Source organism: Narcine bancroftii, chromosome 4 (assembly GCF_036971445.1).
Source record: "Narcine bancroftii isolate sNarBan1 chromosome 4, sNarBan1.hap1, whole genome shotgun sequence".
NCBI classification, from domain to species: domain Eukaryota; kingdom Metazoa; phylum Chordata; class Chondrichthyes; order Torpediniformes; family Narcinidae; genus Narcine; species Narcine bancroftii.
The window spans coordinates 276,834,223-276,858,443 of NC_091472.1; the positions used below are offsets into that span (position 1 = coordinate 276,834,223).

Consider the following 24,221-nt stretch of genomic DNA (forward strand, 5'->3'; position numbering starts at 1 on the left):
ACATAATGTAAACTAAACCATCGCTGGAACCAGCCGATGTTTTAATGTTACACCTGGAAAAATTGCACAGGTTGTCAATATCATCACCATTTTCATGACATGAGACCAATTTTGTGATCACAAATTGTTTTTAGTGAATCAGATCGAACCTTTCATCCCATCAGTTGACTGATCAATATTGCTTGTGAAAGTACACATGATTGACCCTGGCCATGCGATGATAACCTTGCAAAATACTGGGGAGCTATATCTTGTCCATCTTCTTATGTCAGTCATGTAATACAAACTTGTTCATTTGAAAGTTAACAGGAATAATAAACAACATATTGCTGAAGCATAAAATTGGTGTTGCAGGCTGGGCAAATTTCATTGAAGCCACAGGATTATCTTTTCCATAAATCATCAGATCTGTAATATCAATTTTACACTCCATCAATAACCCCCATTTGATTTTACACAACTCTGATTGAATAAAGGGAAATGTTTGTAGTCCAAACTGTGAAGCTCCTGCAGAAATATTAACCCTCAGTGGACTCTTGCCCCACTTATTCAACCACCATTCCCAGAAAAATGCAGTTATATATCCATCAAATGGCTAGCTTGCCTCAGTTGCTGGCATTAAAGACGCTCATTCTGTACTACAGATGCTAAAGCTTCAGACCATGAATGTGGCTGAAATAATCCTCTATTCTTAATGTTGTAGAAAACAATCATTGGAGTATTTTATAAAACACTTAAACAGTTCTGAGTTCATTTTTTTCTAAACATAACCATGGTTCAGCACCCTTTGAATAATTCCAAAGTGCAATGACTTTGTATTAAATAAAGCAATATGTGCCTGATCTACATATTAAAGATTTTTTCTGCCCCATATCCCATCATGTTAAGAGTCATGCTGTATTTGGCAGTACCAATATTCATTCCAGCCTTAGTTTGTGCAATGGATTCAGTTAATATTTGATAGTCATTGCATTCTTTTAAAAAAACAAGAAAATAACCAAGCATCATATTAAATAGAGAGACAGATATGAGCCCTTGGGTTTTGAGCACCTGCCCTGTTGCTCAATGAGATAACGCTTGTCTTTTATCTCAGTACCAACCTGCACTCACCTCGTATCTAGAAAATCAGTTGATCTCTAGTGTTGAATAAATTCAGTAACTCGGGCTTCACAGCCCACTGGGGTGCAAAATGTTAAAAACTCACTACCAACTCAGTCAAGAAATGTCTCCTGTCTCAGTCCTGAATCATCCGACCTGATTCTTGACATCGCAGTTGGGGAAATATTATCCCTGCACTTGCCTTAGGAAGCCCTGGAAAAATTGTTGTTTCTTCCAGTTAGATTACCTCCCATACTTCAAAACACATGAGATCATGAGCTCAATCTGCTTAATCTATCTTCATGAGTACAAAACTAATTTTTTAATACTCCCACAATAACAAGTTCATCTCTTCTTAGTTAAGGTGATCAATCACATTATTCAGGTGGGTTCACACCATGCTACAATGTAATTGAAGTGAGGCTTATTTACACTTTCACCCAAATCCTCTTGCAATAGAGACCACCACACCATTTATATTTTGAACTATTTATTGTAATTTCAGGTTAACTTTCAGTGATTTGTGTAGAAAGAATCAGACTCAGAATAGAATTTATTGTCATGAACATGTAATGAAATTTATGGTTTTACATGGCATGACAGTGCAAACATTTTCATAAACCAAACGACATTATAAAAAATAAATTAAAATAGTGCAAGAAAAAGAAGAAGATAAAGTAAGGTAGTGTCTGTGGTTTATTGTTCATTCAGGAATCTGATGGCCAAGAGGAAGAAGCTGTCCTTATCCCACTGAGTATTTGACCAGGCATTTGTACTCTGATTGTTTCCTGATTGTAACAGACTGAAGAGGGGATGGCCTGGGTGGCAGGGGTCCTTGAAGATAGAGGCTGCTTTATGAAGACACCACCCTCTTGCAGATGTTCTAGATGGAGTGGTCTGGTGCCCAGGCCAAGTTAACAACTCTCTGGAGTTTTTCTTGTCCTGAGCATTGGCACCTTCATACAAGACAGTGAGTTTATGTAAGTCCTTTGATGACATACCAAATCTCCTCAAACTCCTCTCAAAATATAACTGCTGGTGAGCCTTCACTATGATTGTATCAACATAGAGGTTCCAGGACAGATCCTCGGAGATGTTGACACCCTTGAATTTGTATTTAGATCCTTGGAGATGTTGTCACTCTTGAATTTGTATTTATTGACCATTTCCCCTGTTGTCCCCTCAATGAGGACTGGTTCCTATTCACCTGATTTTCATCTAAAGTCCACAATCATCTCCTTGGTTTTGTAATGATGAGTGCAAGGTTATTGAGACACTACTCAACTACCTCCGTCCTGTACCCTTCCTCATTTCCATCTGTGATTCTGCCATCTGTGATCCTTAGTCTTCTGAAAATTTACATTATTCATCATTTATTTAAAAAAAAGATCTGGCTTTCTCATTTTTCAATAAGGTGATTGAATTTTTTTTCACACAATATATTCAACTGTCATGTACTCGCCTATTCATTTATTTTGTCAAAATCTCCTAAGCTTTTTGGACTTAGCTCTGTGTAATAGTGATATCAGTCAGGATAGATGTATGCTCCTCCTGTAAGATGTGGGACATCAAGAAGACTTCTAGAATCCTTAAGGTCTACATCTGTGGGAAGTGAGTTCATCTACTTTTCCTCAATAAATATGTTAATGAATGGATGCTGGAGTTGGATGAACTCAGGATCATCTGAGATGCAGGGAAGGTCATAGACTGCAGATGGTGTGATGTGGTCACAAGAGGTACAGGCTACAGCCAGTTGGGTGACTGCTAAGAAGAGTAAAGGCAATTAGTGCAGAGTTCCCATATTGCCATTCCCCTGAGTAACTTTTAGTGTTGGATACTGTTGAGTGGGATGACATATAAGAGGGATCCTGCAGAAATCATGTCAGTGACACCATGACTGGCTCTGAGGTTCAGTGGCGAAAGCTGAAGTCAAGTAGAGTGATAGGTGGTCAGGGGCAAAGATAGATGTTTCTGTGGCTGTAGGAGAATGTATTGCAAACCTGGTCCTCTCAGCAGACACAGGGAGGGAGGGAAAGCAGCCATTGTTCATTTCCATATTAGTTCCAATGACATTGGTCAGAAGCAACATCCAGTTCTGTGGGTTATGTTCAGGAAGAAATGTAGCAAGTTAAAAAGTAGAACTTCCAAGGTTGTAATCCAAGGAATACAACTCATGCCATGTGCTTGTGAGGCAAGGATCAGCAAAATAGTGCAGTTTAATTCCTGGCTAAGGAGCGGGTGCAAGAAGGAGGGATTCATATTTGGATAATTGGGCTCTCTTCCAGGGTAGATGGGCCTTGTACAAATGGAACAGGTTACACTTGATCTGGAGTGGGACCAATATCATTGCAGGGAGGTTCACTAGTGCTACTGTGGAGGGTTTAAATTGAAGTGGCAGGGGAGCAAGATCCTGATCAGCAGAGCAGCAAGTGGAGGAGTTGAGGAGATGGCAGCTGCTGGGGCAAGCATCTGAAATGAAAACATGAAGGGATGGGTGAATGGTCACAGCAAGATTGAGGGGCTGAAGAACTTGATTGGTATTATAATGTTATGGTCGTTATTTGGAGATTTGGTTGCAAGAGGGACAGGGTTCATGGGTTTCATTTTTTTTATATGTGATAGAGAAGGAGGCAAAAAAGGTGGAGAATGTAGCATTACTAATCACAGAGACTGTCACAGCTGCACTCAGAGAGCACCTATTGGTGAGCCAACTACTGAGCCAATGTGGGAAGAGATCAGAAATGGGAAAGGTGGAATCAGTCTGATATGACTATCCCAAATTACCACCAGGAATTGGAGGAATAGATATGTAGACAGATTATGGAGTGTTGCAAAAACAACAGGGTTGTTTTTGTGTAAGTCTTTAACTCGCCAATACTAACTGGGATGTTCATATCGATGTATATCTTGCAATTAAAAAGTTACAGGAGGCTATGCTAGTCCACAAAACAAAAAGGTTCACATACCTCTTGTCAATCTTGGGGCTTGCCTGAATATTTTCTTGTTAAATAAACTATAAATTGAAATTCCCACATCATAGTTGAGTTGAAGTTAGAAAATGTGGGATTGAAACATTTGACACCTTAAGTATTGGCACCAACAGGTGTGAAAATACTCAAGCTTTAGAATCAGCATAAGGATTCATTTCTATGGTTGATGTTGAAAAATGGAATATGGCCTTTGAAGGAAGATGGAGAGTGTTTACGATAAGGCCAAAGACAAAATATTTAAGCTATGCCAAAGACAACTGAGAACAGATGAGAGAAAAATCCTCTTCATACAAACTACTTTGAACCATTTGTGGACACAAAGAACCTGTAATTAATTCCTGAAATATTAGTACAGTAAAATCCCTCAGTATCCAGCACTTATGGGAATTGATTGAATCTGGATAAGTGATTTTTTCCAGTTGCTTTGAGATTATGTGTTGTGTGATTGGTAAACTAACTGTTAGGGGGCACCAATTTCAAATGTTTGTATATTTTACCTATTTATTTTCTGTGATTTTTTTTCTGGTTGCTTGAATTTCAGATAATGGGGATTTTACTGTAATTATAATGGTGGGGATGGCTATCCTTGAGCTGAAAATATTATTTTTCAGGATGAATGAGGAACTATGTTCAAAGCAGAGTATCATATGATCCTGTAACCCAACTGCTTTTCTTTTCTAAATATTTTTATTGATTTTTCACATATATGCATGAATATACAAAACAATTATAGGATGCATTGTATTCATAAGAAATGACAAATTAGATAACTCACAAAACTGTAAAGCACATATAATACAACCATAATACAAAATTATATAGAGTAAAAAATATTTTTTTCACAGTTTGATTCTAAACCATATCCCCTAAAGGAAGGTTTATGACTAAAGAAAATATGCACTTTGTTCATGAAATAAAATGGCAAAAATTAAAATTTGAAAATAATATTATGTCTAGAGGTTATGAAAGTAATTCAGGAATGGTCACGGCATTTGAAAACTTATACTTAAATTATTAATTGAATAACTTATCTTTTCTAAAACCTCCCTCCAGTATCCAAAACATTTGAATTAAAGAAACCTCTTAAATTTGTCACAGCAAGGATTTACATCTGAATAGATACAAGATAATTTAACTTTAGACATATGAGCCTTATGTACAACTTTAAATTGTAATGAACAATGTTGGGAATATAAGGATGTAATATTAAACAGCTTAAGGCAGGAATTATCACAACTATGAATAAGTGTTTTTAATAAAAAATCAATGGTAGCTTAAAGCAGTTTAATATGTAAAAATATTTTATTCCCTTTAACAGGATGATTCATACATTTTACATTCCAATTAAGAAAATTAATAGAATTATCCATAATTTTTCCTTATTAATGTAGATTCATTAGTGCAACTAATATCCAGCCATTATATGATGGCCATGAAGTAAAACCATGAAACTGGCGATATGATGTAAAAATTCATTATACATTCAAAGTATAAACATATTCCTAAAGACATAACAACCTTGAAGATAAGAAAATCCCACAACCTCCCCTATTCCTCCTTTCCCAAACCCAGACAGCTGCTAGAGATTTTGCAACATGCTTATCCAAATGAACCATTTCTCACACATTTAATTTTCTGCTGAATTTGTTGACAAAAGCTCCATTGCTGTAAATGTAAATATGAACTACTCTTCCAAACAATGATTAATTCTATTCTGGATCGCCTCAAAACAATTAATAGTTGAAAGATGTCTCATGAATTTTCCCTTTAAAAATTAATTAATTCGATATATTTAATAAAAAGAAAGACACCGGGGGTAATATTGAACCAATATTATTGAAAAAGAAATGAACATGCAATCATTAGTATTCTTCTCATAGCAATTCAATAACTTAATAAAAGGAGAAGGAGAAAAATATTTGCATAAATACAACCCAAGTCAATATATTATCCTAGAAAAAAAAATCAAATATAAGAGAAAATATTGCCCAGGCAAAAGTAACCCACCAAAACATAACCAACAAATGTAATAAATGTTGGAAAACCTTAAAATTAATAATAGTCCATCATCTTCAATCTTCAAGTAGAAGTTCTCGCTGGGCATGATGTAGTAGTAAAATCTTTCAGGTAGCTCCAAGCCTCTTCAGCAGAATGCAACAGTGTCTTCTGACCATTAGAAGATGTAATGCAGAGACGTGCAAGGAAGGCTTTAAACCATATTTGTACCACTCCAACATTATGTCTTTGTATTTGCCGCACTGTTTCATGACTTTAGAACATTAATCTTCTACAATGCTGATATACTTCCTGCGATATTCAAGTGTTCCTCTTTGATGGGCTTCACGAATCAAAGACTCCTTTACTTTATAAAAATGTAGCTGAAGTATAACCGAACATGGACTCTGGGGGAGATGAAATAAACTCCTTACCAAAGACCTCATAAAGCAAGTCCAAAAAGAATTTATTAAGATGCCCATTTTCTGCAGACGCAGCCAAGCCCAAGATATGTAAGTTCTGTCGTCTGCTCCTACCTTCCAGATCAACAACTTCCTTTGTTAGTTTCAAATTACCGTCACTTAATCTGGAGCATGTATTTTCCACTTCATCACCATGTTAAATTAAGTCATTCCATTCTCCCTCAACTATTGTCAAACGTTTACCATTTTCTTTAGTTCTTCTTTGGACTTGGTCAAGTTTATTGTTAATCTGACCCAAGACTTCTTTAAGACATCAGTTATCATCTGTCTGTGCTGATTAAGTACATCTTTGATAGACTCCATGGTCAGATTCATTAGTACTTCTTCTTTCTTCCCAAATTTGCTTCTTGTAGCCATTTCAATATAAGTAGAAGAAAGAAAGGCAAGTAATGGGGAACACTTTAATTTAAAAAAGAACTGAATAGATAGAAGAACTGTAAAGTAAGTAGGAGCATTAGATTGCTGCTGTTACCCCATGTGCAGCAAAACGGAAGTCATAATATCCGTCTGCTCAGTAAAAGATTTGTGATTGATTCAAATATCTGGATCTCACATTCTTAGGTATTTCTGAATTGCTTTGTCCTGTCATCACCTACTTTACCAATAGCTCTCAAGGCAATGAAAGCTATATACCCATCTTAAACGTCCTGACTCTTTTGTTCTTTATTTTGCGTAGATCCACAGTGCAGCTTCACCTGGAGTATTATGTACCTTATCTCAGAACCTGAACAGATTAAGAAACACCAGTCAAATATGCCAATCATTAATATTTTGTGGTACATGCATCTTCTGTAAAAATACAACATTATTCTTGAATAAAATCAGTTCAGCAGGAATTGTACGAGATAATATATTTAACATGAAATTTAGATCGTTATTTATTGTCTCTTTTGACTAGTGACAGCGAGTGTTATGCAGGCTTGACCATCTTAAATAAAAAAATGCAAACAAGCAGTTCTTTTTTGGAAGTATAAGTTAAAAACAGTGTCACATTAACATCACAGAAATGTTTAAGAATGCCCTGATCTTGTGCATTTATAGAAATGTGACATTTTGTACTGAAGAGCTGTGTTGCTCTTGACAATGTGGGTGATCATTATATGTCTAGTGTTTTATGTCTGGCAAATCAGTTTGTTTTAAAGTAATATAATGGATGTAAATTCATTAATTGTATTGCTGATAAATCTACTCTCCGGTATTCTGCCTCCATTGTAGATTTTAGTATCAGAATGTACAAAATGTCCGTTCTGTTAGATTATATTGCAATTATATTCATCAAACTTCAATTGCAATTTTTAAAAAATCTTCATACAAGTTGATAAAATATAACAAATCATTTTCTTATTTTTCTTTGTACTTTCAATGTTCTTCTGTCCTTGCAACCTTGTGGGTTGTTGGAAACTTTTTTTTAATAATATATTGAAATTAAATGTTTCGTTATTTATGAATTGAGTCCTGATTAGCAGTGGCATAGACTTAATTATCTGCAACTGTCCACAGGACAATTGATAAATTTAGAATATAACTACCAAAATTCAAAAGAACTAAACACCAGGAAGGCAACATAATAAAATATTTATGATTGTTTGCTGAATTGTAAAACCCATACATATAGTTTGTGCTACATCTAGAGAAAGGGGTTGACTCCTGAAAAATTAAGAACATAAATGCAAATCAGTTGTGAGAATTCCTTGGCAATTGAAGAACGAGGAGTGAAACACAAAATTCTGCAGACACTGCGATTGTAGTAAAAACAGAAATTCTGGAGGATCTCAAAAGGTCTCGCAACGTTCATTGCTGATATTTTGGGCTAGAGCCCTTCTTCAAGGTATGAGTAAAAAGCAGACAGGCATCTGAATTAAAAGCCTGGGAAAAAGGGAAGAAAAGGCAGAGGAAGGAGTACAGACTAAAAGGTGTTACATTATAACTTTGATTCTCTGAAATCCTCAATTATCTGATTTTTTTTTAATTGATAAATGAAGATATCCCAATCAAATCAGAAATCCTCATTTATCCAATATTTTTATTGGAGCTGAACTGACTGGGGACCTTAGGCTCTTGGCAGCAGTGGGGACCTCAGGCTGCTGGAACTGTGGGGACCTTGTGTTCTCAGCAGCAGTGGGGAACTCCAGCTAACGGTTGGAGCAGAGCCTCAGTGGGGCAATGTCGCTAATCGGCAGAGGCCAACATTTTTGTTGGTGAGAATTAAACATTATTTTAATGCTTTAAAATCCTTCCTTTGTTGTGTAAACACTGTGTTGGGCACTATCAGTTGCCCCAATAATTGCAATGACAAAGACTTGAGGGGAACGATAAGCTTTATTGCACAGATTTGAGTTGGGCCGGATCCAAACTAAGAAAGTGCAGGGAAGGGAAAGGTGGCCCGAACTTTATGGCTTGGGTCCCAGGGGAGGAGTCCAGGTAAGAGTGTCAATTAGCATACACAATCCATACCATTACACACTGTTAAAAGTGATTTGCTGTTGCTACTGGGCTGTTTTTTAAAAATGACCATTTATCCAAAAAAGATGTTTATCCAAAATAGGCCCGGTCCTGAGCATTTTGGATAATCGGAGTTGTAATTGGATATGAATACAGGAGAGAGGAAAGGTAAGGATTGATAAGTGGTTGGGGGTGGGGGTGTGGGGATTTGGCTCTTCGAGTGCAGAGCTGGGGAAAGGAGACAGAAAAAAGGGAAGAGAAATTGTTGTTAATGCCATCTGGTTGAAGTGTGCCAAGATGGATTATGATGAGTTGTTGCTCCAATTAGCAGGTGGTCTCAGTCTGTCAGTGTAGGAGACCATGCATAGACATGTTGGCAAGGGAATGGGACAGTGAATTGAAATGGGTGGTGTTAGGTCTGCTTTGTTCATGAATGAGTGAGACAAACACCAGGCTGAGTCGAAATCAGGGTTCTTTGTTCTTTATTACCGGATTGTAACACTTGCGACCAACCAAGTTAGTCGGAGAATGCATTCTGCCGTTATCAGCAAAATGGTGATTTTTTATACCCTTGGATACATGCTTAGAACATCATCATATCATTACTTGTCCAATGACTAAAACTGTTGCTATCCTTTCCCTGCTAGCTTCCTGCCTCTCAATCCATCAATGTCTCTCTTAAACTGTTGCTATCCTTTCCCTGCTAGCTTCCTGCCTCTCAATCCATCAATGTCTCTCTTATCTTGTAAGTACAAGGATGCATTCTGTTACTCCTTAGTACTGGGTGACTCCTTCTCCGGTCCCATCTCATGATGTTTTACCTTACAAGAGTACAAGGACACCTCCCCTTCTTGTTACTGCCCTGTACAGGGTAACTCCCTACACATTCCCATCTCATGATGCTTTACCTTACAATGGCCACTGGGATAACCCTGCAATTGCTCAACAAAGAGATCTCCTAGTCTGCATCCAGTCTCTCTGATGTAGAGGAGGCCACAACTGGGGCACTAAATGCAGTAGATAACCACTGCAGATTCTTGATAGTTCAACCCCACTGCCAAGATAGAAAGACAAGCACAAGATCCATAAAGCAATATAAAAACATTTATTACAATTACGCTAGTTGGAATGAATGATATTAAGGTCAGGTAGACCAAGTCACCTTAGGTAATACCAGAATCTTATTCAAAGGTTGAAGTGAAACAGTACAATATTTAAGATGTATTCTTGCATACAAATCTGATAGACATCTCTGAAATTATTGTTACAAATGAATGTTTTACATTTTGCATATCTCCTTTTTCAAGGCAGGAAAATAGCTAACATCACTCGGTTATTTACATGTACAAGTAATAATTAAAAGATATGAATTCTTGCATAGGAAATTGGTAGAAGTCCAGAAAGATTGCTTCTAATGTACAGTAACATCTGTGTTTGTAAGTGGTTGGTCTCACAATAAACTTAAACCATCATGGTTAATAATAGGGAGAGAAACTTCTAGGCTGGGACGATATCACATTGAAACTTAACTGGCGCCTTCAGTGTTGCTGTGTGCATCCTACGGCCAGCCGTTGTTAAGGCAAAATGTGATTGACGAGTTGTAAAGTTCAATCAGTTGCAGTTGTGTGGGAAGCTATTTATGAATGGGTTGCTCCTTGACTGGTCCTTGACTCAATCTGCAAAGTCAATTAGTTCTTCTCCTTCGAAAGGCATTATGGATTCTGTAAGTCTGCTGTAATGCTGTTAAGCCATCTTCGGGAAGAATCTCTGGGCCATTAACACCTTTGCTAGTACATTTTAGTGTGCTTTTGAATAATTAGTTTAATTGGTGATTCAGCCTGTCTGGAAGAAGCAGGGCTGATCATACACATACAAGTGTTTCTCCCCCCCCCCCTCCCCTGCCCCCCAACACAACAGGTTTTCAACCTAGGGAATTTTGCTTTTAATTAGGGTGGTGAAGGGAGGAGTGGATGAGGGAGATACAGAGGGAGTGGTGCCTGTGGAAGGCAGAGCTGGGAGGAGAAAAGAAGATGTGTCTGGTGGTCGGATCACATAGCGCATGGCAGAAATGATAGAGGATGATATGTTGTGTGTGGAGGCTGATGAAGTGATAGGTGGGCTGGAAAAGGGAAATCCTTCCCTTGCTGATGTGGAGTCGGATATGGGGTGGACAAAGGAAGTCCTGTTGTTGAGCGTGGTGTCAAAGTGGGCCAGGGCAGATATGCAGGTAATGGAGTTGTAGCATGAATAAAAACTCTCACCACTGGAGGGAGAACAAATGCTGTTATTGGCTTGTAACTGAGGGTAGGGTCTCACAGTAGTCTTCAGAAGGGTTCTGGGTTTAGGCGGGAAACCAGGGTTATATACCAGTGAATCTCAATTCACTTCATTCACCTCTTCCTGTAGAAATTAGGGTCTGTGAATAAAGACAGAGGGAACATGGGTTCGGTAACCAATGGTTTGAAAAAAAATACAGTTATTTACAAACTCACAGATTTAAGTGGTCCGGGGGTCTGGAGGTTCTGGTGGAGCACTTTAGCACCGGGAGGCAGACTCCTTGGTTCTCCTGGTCCCCTTGTGAAGGAGGAGAGGTGGGCTGGGTCTCCAGCTTGATGGTGGAGGGGGGTGAACCAGATCCCCTGAGTCCCTGACTGGGGGTGGTGAGAATGAGCTTCATGGCTTGCAGGGCACCTGAAGCAATGGACCCTCTGTTCCAGTAGATGCCAGGACCTTAATGGAGACTGTGTTGTCCCTGCCATCTGGGTTCTCTACATGGGGGTATGTGGGATTGGCATGGAGCAGCTTCACTCTTTCCACCGGAGGTCGGTCTTGCTTCTCCTCATGCTTCCTGAGAAAGACTGGACCAGGAGTGGTGAGCCATATTGGGAGAGTAGTTCCCGATGTCGACCTTCAAATAGGAGCTCATGAGGAGAGGCATTGGTCACGATACATAGTAGTGACAAGATGGAATGAAATGCCGTGGGGAGGACTTGCTGCCAGCGTGAGTCTGGAAGGCCTTTTGACTTCAGGGCTAGATTGACAGCCTTCCAGACAGTGGTGTTTTCCTTTTCAACCTGCCCATTTCCCCGGGGATTGTAGCTAGTAGTCCTGATGGATGTGATGCCCCTCAGGAGCAGGTACTGATGTAGCTCATCACTCATAAAGTATGAGCCCTGGTCTCTATGAATATAGCTGGGATACTTGAACAGAGGGAAAATGTAGTCTAAGGCCTTCATGACTGATGAAGTGGATGTGTCTGGGCATGGGATGGTGAACGGGAAGTGGGAGTACTCATCAATGACAGAGAGGAAGATGGTGATCCTGTTCGTGGAGGGGAGAGGTCCCTTAAAATCGATGCTGTGCCGTTTGAAGGGCCTGGATACTTGATCAGGTGGGCCTGTACGGGGCAGTAGAAGTGCAGCTTGCACTCTGCGCCGACTTGGTCATTTCCCTGACGTCTTCCATGGAATTGGGCAGATTGTGTACCTTGACAAAATTAGCTATGTGGGTGACCCCTGGATGGCAGAGCTCATTATGCAGAGACTGCAGTTGGCCAGTGTGTGCAGAGGCACAGCTTCCTCTGGATAAGGCATCTGGAAGGTCATTAAGGGCTCCTGGCCAATGGGCAATGTCATAATTGTAGGTGGAGAGCGCGATCCTCCACCTAGCAATTTTGTCAATCTTGATTTTTCCCCTCCTGACATTATTAAACATGAATGCAACCAAGCACTGGTCAGTGAGGAGTGTAAATCTTCCATCAGCCAGGTAGTGTCTCCAATGCCTTACAGGTTCTACAATGGCTTGAGCCTCCTTTTCCACTATTGAGTTCTAGAGCTCGTGGTCTTGTAATGACTGTGGAAAAAAATGCAAATGGCCTGCCCACCTGGCTGAGGGTGTCAGCCAGGGCTACGTCTGAAGTGTCACTTTCCACTTGGAAAGGTATATTATCATCCTCTGCTTGCATGGCGGCTTTTGCAATGTGATTCTGGAGGTAGTTAAAAGCCGCTTGGCTTCAGCTGAGAGGGGGAAATTAGAGGCTTTTATGAGAGGGTGAACCATATCAGCGTATTGAGGGATCCACTGGGCATAATATGAGAAAAAACCCCAGGCATCTCCTCAAAGCCTTTGTGATCCTAGGAATGGGGAGCTCTAACAGGGGGCACTTCCTATCGGGATTGGGGCTAATGATACCATTCTCTACCACGTAGCTCAGGATAGCCAGATATTTAGACCTGAACGCGCATTTGTCGGAGTTGTGTGAGGTTCACGGCTTTTGCCACATGGAGAAAACTCTGGAGGGTGACATCATGATCGTTAGCCTCAAATGCAGTATATGGACAGTCCTTGGAACAGACTGGCAACTAGTGATAAGCAGCTTTCAGGTTGATGGTCGAATAGAACTGAATCTGCGTGATATAATTCATCATATCCAAAATACAAGGGAGGCTGTTTGCGTCCAGGAATGTGCACTGAATAATAGTTTGGCTATAGTCAATTACTAGCCTGGACTTGTTTTCCCCTTTTACCACCACCACTTGCGCTCTCCACGGGCTGGGGCTGGGTTCAATGATACCTTTATCAAGCAGACATTTTGTCTCCAACTTTATAAAATCTTGGTCTGCTGTACTGTACTTCCTGCTCTTGGTAGCAATAGGTTTGCAGTCCGAGGACAGATTCATGAAGAGAGGTAGGGGTCAATTTTTAGTGTGGATAGGCTGCATGTACGTTCTGATTTTAGAGGCCCTCCATTCCAAACTGTTACAGGGGGAGGGGTCCAGAATACTCCAAGGTCATGCATTTAAGGTGACACAGGAAGTCCAGACCCTACAACACAGGAGTGCACAATTTGTCAAGTATATACAAGCAAAATTTACAGAATTCGCCCTCTTCAGACGACAGGTGTACTATATAATGTTGTTGAACGTTCATAGAATGTGAATGAGATGCGAGAAACGTGTGGTAGTTAGAAGGATATATCTTCAGGTTGTATTTTTGCACAGTCCATGTGTCTATGAAGCTTTCAGTAGAGCCTGCATCAATTAGGCATTTAGTGGAATGTCCGTTTACCTTCACAGTGACTATGGAGTTGCTGAGCTGGTGAGGTCTGTCCTGATCTAGGACCATCGAGGCTAGGTCCCCAGAGACTCCATGCTCCCTACTTGAGTAGCCTCCACTGTCCTGGGTTGCCCTGTGTGGGTAAGATGGTGTCGACCTCATGGCGCAACAAGACGGGCGCCCTTCTTCCTCCTCCAATGTTGATGGCGCTGATTTTGAATTTAGGTCATGGAAAGTTGGCAACCGAGCCTTTTCGCACCATTTCTTTACTGCCATGCATGTCATGCAGCAAGTGGATTTGCGTGAATTATAGCTTGGGGCTACAATCAGATCCAGGCGCAATGCACGCTTTGGAATTCCACTCGCGTGACAAACCCTCTCCCAATGCCCTTCCTTGCCACAACTGGAACACACTGGGTCTTTAACTGGGCAACAAGATTGGGGATGCTGGCTCTTGCTGCAGGAAAAGAACTCCCTGGCATGGGAAGCGACACCCGTTACAGCAGGGGTAGTGGGAGCAGTTAGTCCTTGGAGTGGGTGAGTGGGCCTGCTGGCTTCGAGGTTGTCGTTCTTGAGCTTGGCCTGTTACAGCAATTTGGCCAGCTCGATGTGACTAGCCAGGTCCTTCTTTCCCAGCTTGAGCAGTCGCTGCCTCATATCGACAATGGTTTCCCGGATCTGTTCCTCACAAATGCAGCCCATAGCCGCTTCATACCTGCACTTCTTGGCAAGCGCCCACAGATCCAGCAGGTATTATCGATTGCCTTTCCTGCCCACTGGCAATGTAGAGTGAGTCAGTACCTCACTAGGACCTTATTCTGCAACTTCAGGTACCTAGCCTTCAACGCCTCGATAGCAGCATTATATGCAGAGCAGTCCCTGATGACTGCATACCCTTTCATTCCTACTCTTGAAACGAGTGCGGACCTCTTGAATTGATTGATGTGGAAGACATCTCTGTTAGCGTTCAGGTAGGCCTGGAAGCAGTTTCGTCAGTATGTGAACTCCTCAGCCGCATTGGGGAACAGAAGGTCTATCAGTAGCATACCTGGCTTGAGTAGCGCTTCCATTGTTAGGGAATAAGCTAATAAAATTGTAGTGTGAATAAAAACTTCACAACTGGAGGGAGAAGAAATGCTTTTATTAGCTTATAACTAAGGGTAGGGTCTTATAGTAGTCTTCAGGAGGGTTCTGGATTTAGGCAGGAAACCAGGGTTGTATGTGAGCAGAAAAGGGTGGAGCCAGGAGGCGTGGCCAACAATCAGCGCAACACCCTACCAATGAGTCCCAGTTCACTGCAGGGGTATATACAAGTGAAGGTCGAGTTGACGGCAAGCCACGTTCTGCTGAGAATATATCAACCACACCGTTTCCATTTGCTGATTTAATGATACTGATCACATAAAAATTTTATTTTTAAGATAGGAAATGTTGAATCTGTTGGGTTAACTTTCTCAAACATGGTATTTTCAGGAAAAAAAATCTCAATTATGTGATGTGTACTTTATTTACAAAGTAATGGGAATGGAGAAAAATAGAATGCTGTTCCAGAAATGATAAAATGGGTGTGATATCATAATTCTGTACCTCTGTGAATAGTTTCATCTAAGTAGTGTGATAAAGAGGTTGATTTGAATTGTTACTGGAATGATGTATTTCAATTCTAAATGTTTTCAAAACATTAGGAAAAAAAATCTACTACTCAACTTGGCTGTCTTTCAGATGAAAGAACCTGTGAGCCCTATCAATTCCTATGCAGAAACAATCGTTGTGTCCCTGGACATTGGCTGTGTGATTATGATAATGACTGTGGAGATAATTCTGATGAGGAATCATGTGGTAAGTTGACCACTGGCTCATATACTTGAAAATGTTTCCACTATTTGACAGTGGTTATCAAATCGATAGCTTATTATTCTCTTGGCAGGACAACACAAAATTCCTCTCAGATTCCATGCTGAATGTATTTAGAAGGATGCTTCTGTGGTGAAGTGAATATTGGAAGTGAAGCATTATGGAAACACAGGCTTTTATCTATTTTTCTACTTGAGGATCATTACTTATTAACATAAAATTTCAATGTTCTATTTGGAAGACAATGTGAAGTCAATTGTTTCTACACAGTTATTTATTTAATATTCGTGATATAATCATATAACTCTTTACAGTGCGGAAACTGGCCATGTCGGCCCTTCGAGTCTGCGCTGGTTCACTTGAACAACTCCACTAGCTCCTCCCTCCTGCTCTCCGCCCATAATCCTCCAACCCCCTCACATCCATCCTTCTCTTAAATGACAGAAGGGACCCTGCCACAACTATCTCTTTTGGAAGATCATTTATGATCTTTTATTTCTCTTCATTATCCACTGGTATACCTACAAAATTTAGAATGTTTGCTGAATCTACAACCTTCCCTTCCAATTATATTTGAAAATCAAATGGTTCACTCTGTTTACCAAATTTGCAGATTTTTTATCCCTTGAAGGTTCTTCTTAAAGAATCAGTGGCTCATTTCTGCTTTAACCTATCTAGGTTTATTACTTTAATTCATTCACAGGGAACACTGTCAGGGCTAGCATGTCTTCTGATCAGTTGTGATAATGAGATTATTGTCATGTACATTGCACAATCTTCATTTGCACCAAAATTCTTGCTTATTGAACACTTCATTTAAAAAACCACATAAACAACCATAATAGTATATTCATTAAATTAAAAAAAGAAATAAGATATACAAAAAAAATATGTTGCCTGTCACTTATTCCTCTTGAGAAGCTGATGATGAGCTGCTCTCTAAAACTGCTAAAAATCTAACAGTTAAGATACTCCCATAAAACTGTTAGTTTGGGATTTTCAGGATTTTGATTTGGTTGTATGTAATTTAGTAGGAAACTTTTATCCTCGTTCTGCTTCGAAGATATCATGTGTTTAGGAATCCTTGACAATTTTCTGTGTGTTGTGTCTGATTGGACAATGAAATTACAATCTCAGTGCACCAATGGTGTAAAGAGTGAATGTTTATGCTGCTAGCTGGAGTGTCCAACAAATGGCTTCTGTTGTCATGAGTTGCCGTGAATTTCAAGTATGGTTAGGTCTGCACTCATCCACGTAGTGGAGAATATGCCAGTATATTGCTGACTTGTGCCTTGTACGTGACGAGAAGACTTTGGAGAGTTTGGGTTTGAGCCACTCTCCTGAGGACACTGATCTTCTGATCCATTCTTGTAGTCAGTTTGTGTGTCTGGTTCAGTTAAGTTTCTGATCAATGATGTTTTGCATGTGCAAAGAATCCATTGTCATGGTGACAAGATGACTTGGTTAAACTTGCATAATATGTGCCTCCCCTGACAAAAAGATCACCAGCTGCCACTGGCAGTGATTTAAAATTTTCTAAGGCAGAAGTTTGGAAAGGTGCCCTTGAATAACTTTGAAACTGTATTTATAGATTTCAAGACAAGCCTTCTATTTTCCTAAAAAATTGAGTTTCCAGAACTCAGTAAACCTCTGCGTACTTATCAAGCCAATCTCCAGGTGCAGCATGTAGCACTTAAAGGGAAATGAGAAACGATGGCATTGTTGTGTGTTCCTGTCTCTTTGCTGAGACCAGTATAGACTGTCAGCATGATGGTGACCAGATTGATGCTTGACCAATGTACAGCACAAATCAGCTCAGCATAGGAAAGATATGAAGTGACTCATTTGAATAAAATAACACTTTTTAAAACATTTTGAATAATTATCCATGTATCTTTTTAAACTTGCAGAGAAATTTAAGAGTTTTTTTTATTATATACCTTATCTTACTTGGTGACAATTTGCACATTGTGACTTGTACATGAATCCAAAAAAAGTTAATTTGCAGGTGCAGCAGGTTAAGAAGGCAAATAAAATGCTGGCCTTCATTGCTGGAGGGATTGAATTTTAAGAGCAGGGATGTTCCACTGAAACTGTATGGCATACTGGTGAGGACGTCCCTGGTGTATTGTGTGCTGTTCTCCTTACTTGAGAATGGATTTACTGGCTTTGGATGTGGTGCAGAGGGTGTTCATCAGATTGATTCCTGAAATGAGGGGAGATTTGGTAATCTGGGACAATAATCATTAGATGGGGAGACTCTTTCAGAGACATAAAATCACATAGGGCATAGTGAATCTATGGAATTCTCTATGGTATGTGGAAGCAGATAAAGGAAAAATATATGGAGCAAGGAGGGGGAGAGGAAGGTGAAGTTGAAAATACAGTAGCTGCTTAAGGAAGGAGATATGTTGAAGCATTTTGAGATGAATAGTGGCCAGCATGGAGCAGTGAGGGACGAGATAGATAAGCAATTGGGTACCAAGGGGGCTGAAAAAGGATATGTTTGTGAGGACCTAGTTGGACGAGAAGGAATGGGGAAATAAGGACTCTAAGTTATATTACGTGGAAAGAGAATGTCTACCGGGACCAATACCTGAAGAGGGCGCACAAAATCAGTGAACCGGTGCGGACTCAAAAGGCCAACATGGCCTGTTTCCGCTCCATATATAGTTATATGGTTATATACTATTTATTGGATTTTCTTGATTCTTTGGAAAATTAAAAATAAAATATTAAAAACAAAGATTAGCAGTTTTGTGGTTCATGCAAAAGAATTAAGATAATAGAGGTTTACTGATTTCTGCTTTGCCTATCAAATCAAAGTGAACTGATAGGAATTGAAACATGACAGCAGAAATTTCCCCCATTATCCAAAATTTCAATATCATGGAATTAGGTGACTTGCTGAGGTTAGTGCATGAATCGCAGAACTTGATCTATTCTTCATCTGTTGATTGACGAATGAATGTATCTTTGCTCAATAAGGAGCAAATCTCCACCAATGCATTCATCTAACGGGTTAGTTCCAGTCCAAATTTTTGCTCAATGCAGTTGAGACTCCAGTGACATTGATTGTTATATAAATACTTGAGGTGGAGATGGCCTAAGTAATATTACTGGTTAAATGCAAAACAAAGCAAAATTTTCTGTTATTTTAAATGCTTTGCTTCCCACCAAATAATAATTTTCAGTAAAAATTTGCAATCTTTACAAATTAAAAGCTGAATAAGCATAATGAAAAAAAATAACTTTTGTGTACTGTACATCTAAACTCTCCATTCGTCCACTTTCCCAAACCCAGTAACTATATTTCATGTATCTAATAGCTTTTGAAAACTTTTGCAAGCTTCAGAACCTGTTGTATGTTTTGTTCGATTCAAACTTCATTAACGTAGCTTTAAAATTTAGATTAGCACGAGAACCTTTTGCATTCAGCACACTATATTGATTCAAGTTTGTCATGATTGTGGAACAAATCTCCCTTGGGACATTCATGAATGATGCAATTAAAACATGAATTTTTTATTTATTATATAAGCACTTCGCTCATGCTCCATGAATGAGTTTACCTGCGCCAATGGCCGTTGTGTTGCTGCCAGATGGCGATGTGATGGAGATTATGATTGTTCTGACAGCTCAGATGAAGTAAGTACTCATCTTTTTATTTTGAGATGTGTGAAGACTAACAGATTATTTGCATTCTATGTGCAATGTATTTTAAGTCCTTCTCAGGGCCCACATTGCATTCAGATTGTTCAGATAATATCTCCATGTACCAGTGATTTGAACTTCAAGGTCCAAATATATTCCTTCACCTGATCAACCTTGCCACATTTCCCATCTGCAGTGACATGGTTTCACTCCATCATCAAATGCTCATTTAATTTTTGTTTTAAGTAAAAATAAATTTCTTGCCATCCTCTTACACTGCGCCTCGCAAACACAGACACTTTCAAAATTCCGGCACATCATATCCTTTGTGCCCATCACTCAACTTCACTGATAGAAGCCCAAAGAGTTTAGAAACACAATCAAGTACAGGCTTCAAAGATTTAAAGCAGTGTGGAAGACTAAGCCACAAAGATTAATGGATAGGATGAAAAAGAAGCCCCCATTAGTTCAAGAATATAAAAGAATACAGTTGTGGGGGGTGGGGTGGAGTTATTCAGGAGGAGAGCGCAACTGACACAGATAGATGTTCAGTGCAGGGTTGAGTATTGGAAGAGATCTTTGAGAAAGTTCATGTCCCTGTATTTGTGCACATGTGAATATGTGTTAATGGGGATGTGTTTGCATATATCCAAATGCTTGTTTGTCCAAATACATGTATAAACACTCAGTAAATGCTAAAGAAACTCAGATGGTCTCACAGCCGTTCTTCAAGGTATAAGCAAAAAACAGAAAGGCGTCTGAATAAAGACTAGCAGAGAAAGTGGGAAGAATGGAAGGGAGAGGAGTTGAGACCAACAAACAAGAGGTGTCAATTGGATCTGATAAGAGGAAAGGTGAGAATTGATTCTGACTCTGTGAAAGGAGAGCGAGGGGAAAGGGGAGAGGCAGAAGGAGTGAAAAGGAGATAGGGGGACAAAAATTGGGGGTAGGGTTTAACAGAAACAGGAGAAGTCGATGTTGAATGTTCAAATACATGTGTGCATGTGCTTGGCTAGTGCAACTTTATTATTCAACCACAGCCTTGCTCTGTCAAAACTGTGTGGTAGCTGATGTGCAACAACCACCCCACATCAGAATAATTTACACACAGGCATCTTCCTCTCCTCACATCTTGACCAAAAGCAAGTCAATCTTCATCCCAAGGAACTGCCTCAACAGATAACCAGCAGCAGGCTGCCACCTCCTGTCTTTCTTGCTCAATTTCAAAACATGCCAGATTTGCCATTTCAGACAAGAGATTTTATCAACAAATAAATATTCTCTGATTTCATTTATTTCTTTTCTGTGGAAGTTTACAAATTATTTGCTTCCTATTGTAATTATGCATTTCAGAATTAAAAGTGCCGAAATATAGCCCAACAAACTTATTTCAATGCATTGTTTTACGATAAAATCTTTATCACTCTCCAATGTAAACACTATTGGTACCACACAACTTTACACTCAGGAAAATGTAAGTAAGGTCTGTAGAAGTATTTCTGACTGCTATCATCTGCATCGTGTTAAGGGCCAACAAGGGTCAAGAGAAATCTTCGAGAGGAATCACACACTAATATTCAATTAAAGATCATATAACCCTGAACTCCTTAACCTCTGCTAAATATGATGGTAATTTAATCTCCAAATCTATTTTAATTAGCTCAGCGGTTCGCACAACGTTATGACAGAGCAGGCAACCCTGGTTTGAATCTGCCGCTGTCAGTAAAGAATTTGTATGTTTGCCCCATGACCATGTGGGATTCCTTCAGGTGCTCCAGTTTCCTCCTTATGATCTAAAGATGTATGGTTTAGTAGGTCAGTTGGTCTCATGGGTGTACTAGGGCACTGCGGGCTCATAGCTAGAGGGGCCTGTAACTGTGCTGCATCTCAAACTTTAAACATTTAAATCTGCCTACTCTTGGATAGTGTCTCTCCATTCCCTAAATGTTCAGGGACCTGCCTAAATGTCTTTAACCTTGCTATTGTATGTTTCCACCAGTGTATTCGATATACTAAACATTCTCAGTGTAAATAAATGTGCATCATGAATCTCCTTTAAACTTTCCTCATTACCCCCCTCCTAACTTAAACCTCTGTCCTGTCATATTTGACATTTCCACACTTGAAAATAGTTCCTTGACCCTCTATCTCTTGTAATTTTATGTGCTTCTATTAGTTTTCCCCTCAGCCTCCAATGCTCTAGAGAAAGCAAGTTTGTTGAACTTCTCCATGCAGCCGATACTCTCGCATCCAATCTTTATCCTGGTGAACATCCAAAACCTGTCTTCCTGTAATACCACAACCAGAAAGGAACACAATGCTCCAAATGAGGCCTAAACAAAGTTTTAGTGTTATGGAGTTATACAGCTTGGAAAAGGCCCTTCAGCCCAACTCTGTTGTTGAACAAGTTGCCTATCTGAACTAGTACTATTTCCCTGTGTTTGGCCCTTCTTCATCCACTTACCTATCCAAGTGTCTTAAATGTTGTAATTATACCTGCCTCTATCACTTATTCTGGCAGTTTGTTCCATACACCCTTCACCCTCTTTGAGAAAATGTTGCCACCTGAATCCTGTTAAAATATTTTACCTTAATCCTATGCCCTATGTCCTACGCTGAGGAAAAGCCTACAGCTATTTACCTTGTCCCTCATAATTCTATATATATCTCTGTAAGTTCATCCCTCAACCTCCTTTACTTCAGGAAAAAAAGTCCCCACTTGTCCATTTTCTTCTCATAATTCAAGCCCTCTAGTCCCAATAATGTGAATAAATTTTGTACCCTTTCCAAATAAATGGCATGCGTAATTTGATTGCATAATGAGTATTATGACTTTTATACTTATGATCCTGACCAATGACATCATAGACTAAACCAGAAGACCATAGCATATAGAAGCAGAGTTATCCCAATCAGTCTCTGAAATTTGCACTCCCATTCTATCATGGGTCATAATCCATCCTTTCCAACCCCATTCTCCTGTCTTCTCACTGAAACATTGGGTTCTTGATTGGGATAGGAATCAACCTACCTTGGTCTTAAATATATCCAATAATCTGGCCTCCACAGCTGTCCTTAGATTCGCCATCCTCTGGATAACAAATTTCCTCCTCATCTTTTTTGTAAAGGGACATTTTTGTATTCTGAGGCTGTGCCCTCTGGTCTCAGACTTCCCCACCATAGGAAACATGGTCTCCATGTCCACTCTATCTAAGTCTTTGCAGCAAGTACAGTCCCAGATCCATTAAACACTCCTCATATGAAACTCCTTTAATTCTAGGGATCAATCTCATGAACCTATCATCAAATACCTTCTTTACCATCTATCCATTTGGGTTGCCACTTTCAAAAACATATGCTTCCAAGGGTCCTGCTGTTTACTGCATACTTCTGTCTTATATTTGCCCTTCTTAAGTTCAATGCTTCACACTAGTCCAAATTAAACTCTATCTGCAAATATCTCCAACTGACCTAAATTCAGATTTCAGATTTATTGTCAGAGTACATACATGACATCACATACAGCCCTGAGATTCTTTTTTCCCAGCAACCAAGGCAGAATTACCAATTATTGATGATGCCTCCTGAATCTATAGACACCCTTCCTTTGGTGAATTTCTTCCACCAATTTTTGTGTTGTTTGCACAGATATTAATCAGCCCACCAACATTTTCATTCAAGTCATTTATATATTGCAAACAACAGAGGCTCCAGCATTAATTCTTAAGGAACCACTGGTCACAGACAACATTCCCTCTAATTTTTAGTAGTTAGGGTGCGCAAAAATCTTACGTAGTGCATTTTTTTTTCTTTCCTGTGAAAAAATTATTTGTGCATTGAATGCTTATGCAAATGTAAATTGAAATAGCTTCAAGGTAATCTTGGCACAGCCTTTCTCTCGTGGCTAATAAAATTATATAGGCATGTTTTAATATAGTACAAGTGTGATTGCATTCTACGAAGTAACATATGGTATTTAGTTAAGATTTTATTCTGTACTTTGGCCAGTTTGTTGCTTCATTAATTACTACATTATTTTAGGTAACTAACCTTTTATGCCCACGTTAATTTCCTTTGTGTGCTGGTCCACAAATACACTTTGTTTTCTGTGGCTAAGCCAATTTTGAATCCGATCTCTTATGTGCCTTAAAATCTGGATAGCCTATCATAAGGGACCTTATTGAAGGTTTTTCTGGTCTATATGCACAATGTCTATTGGTCTACCCTCATCAATCATCTTTGTCACTCAAAACAACTCATTTCCTAAGACAGGATTTAACTCAGAAGAATCTATGCTGACACCATGATAAGTCTTTTCTTTTCCAGATTTGAGTAGGTCCTCTCTCCAAGAATCTTCTTCAATAATTCCCTCTCACAAAAATGCAATTGGCCTGGAATTTTGATGTTTGTCCCTGTTGCCCTGCTTAAAGACAGAAAAAACTTTTGCTTTCCTGCTGTCCTCTGGGATCTTGCCTTCTGGATAAAGGGGATATAAAGATCTCTGCTAAGGCTTCCACAATATTCCCTCTTTCCTTTTTCAATAACCTGGGATAGATCCATCAGGACCAGAGGACTTATTCATCACCATGTTATCTGAATGACTCAAATGGGTCTTCTCCCATTAATTGTTAGAAAAATTGAGTTTTCAGTG

The 24,221-nt window shown here is 39.4% G+C and overlaps 1 protein-coding gene across 14 annotated transcripts in view; it reads left to right on the top strand.

Annotated features, from left to right (window-relative positions):
• The window catches only part of LOC138761991 (low-density lipoprotein receptor-related protein 1-like), a 1,165,126-nt gene that overhangs the window by 1,040,074 nt on the left and 100,831 nt on the right, over positions 1–24,221 (top strand). For all 14 annotated transcript variants that reach the window (XR_011356692.1, XM_069935089.1, XM_069935091.1 and 11 more), the window contains 2 exons: positions 15,785–15,901; positions 19,458–19,564. Coding sequence is in view for 13 of the 14 variants with exons in the window: in XM_069935089.1 (XP_069791190.1) it covers positions 15,785–15,901; positions 19,458–19,564 (224 nt within the window). In the remaining variant the exon portion in view is untranslated. The remainder of the gene's footprint in view (positions 1–15,784; positions 15,902–19,457; positions 19,565–24,221) is intronic.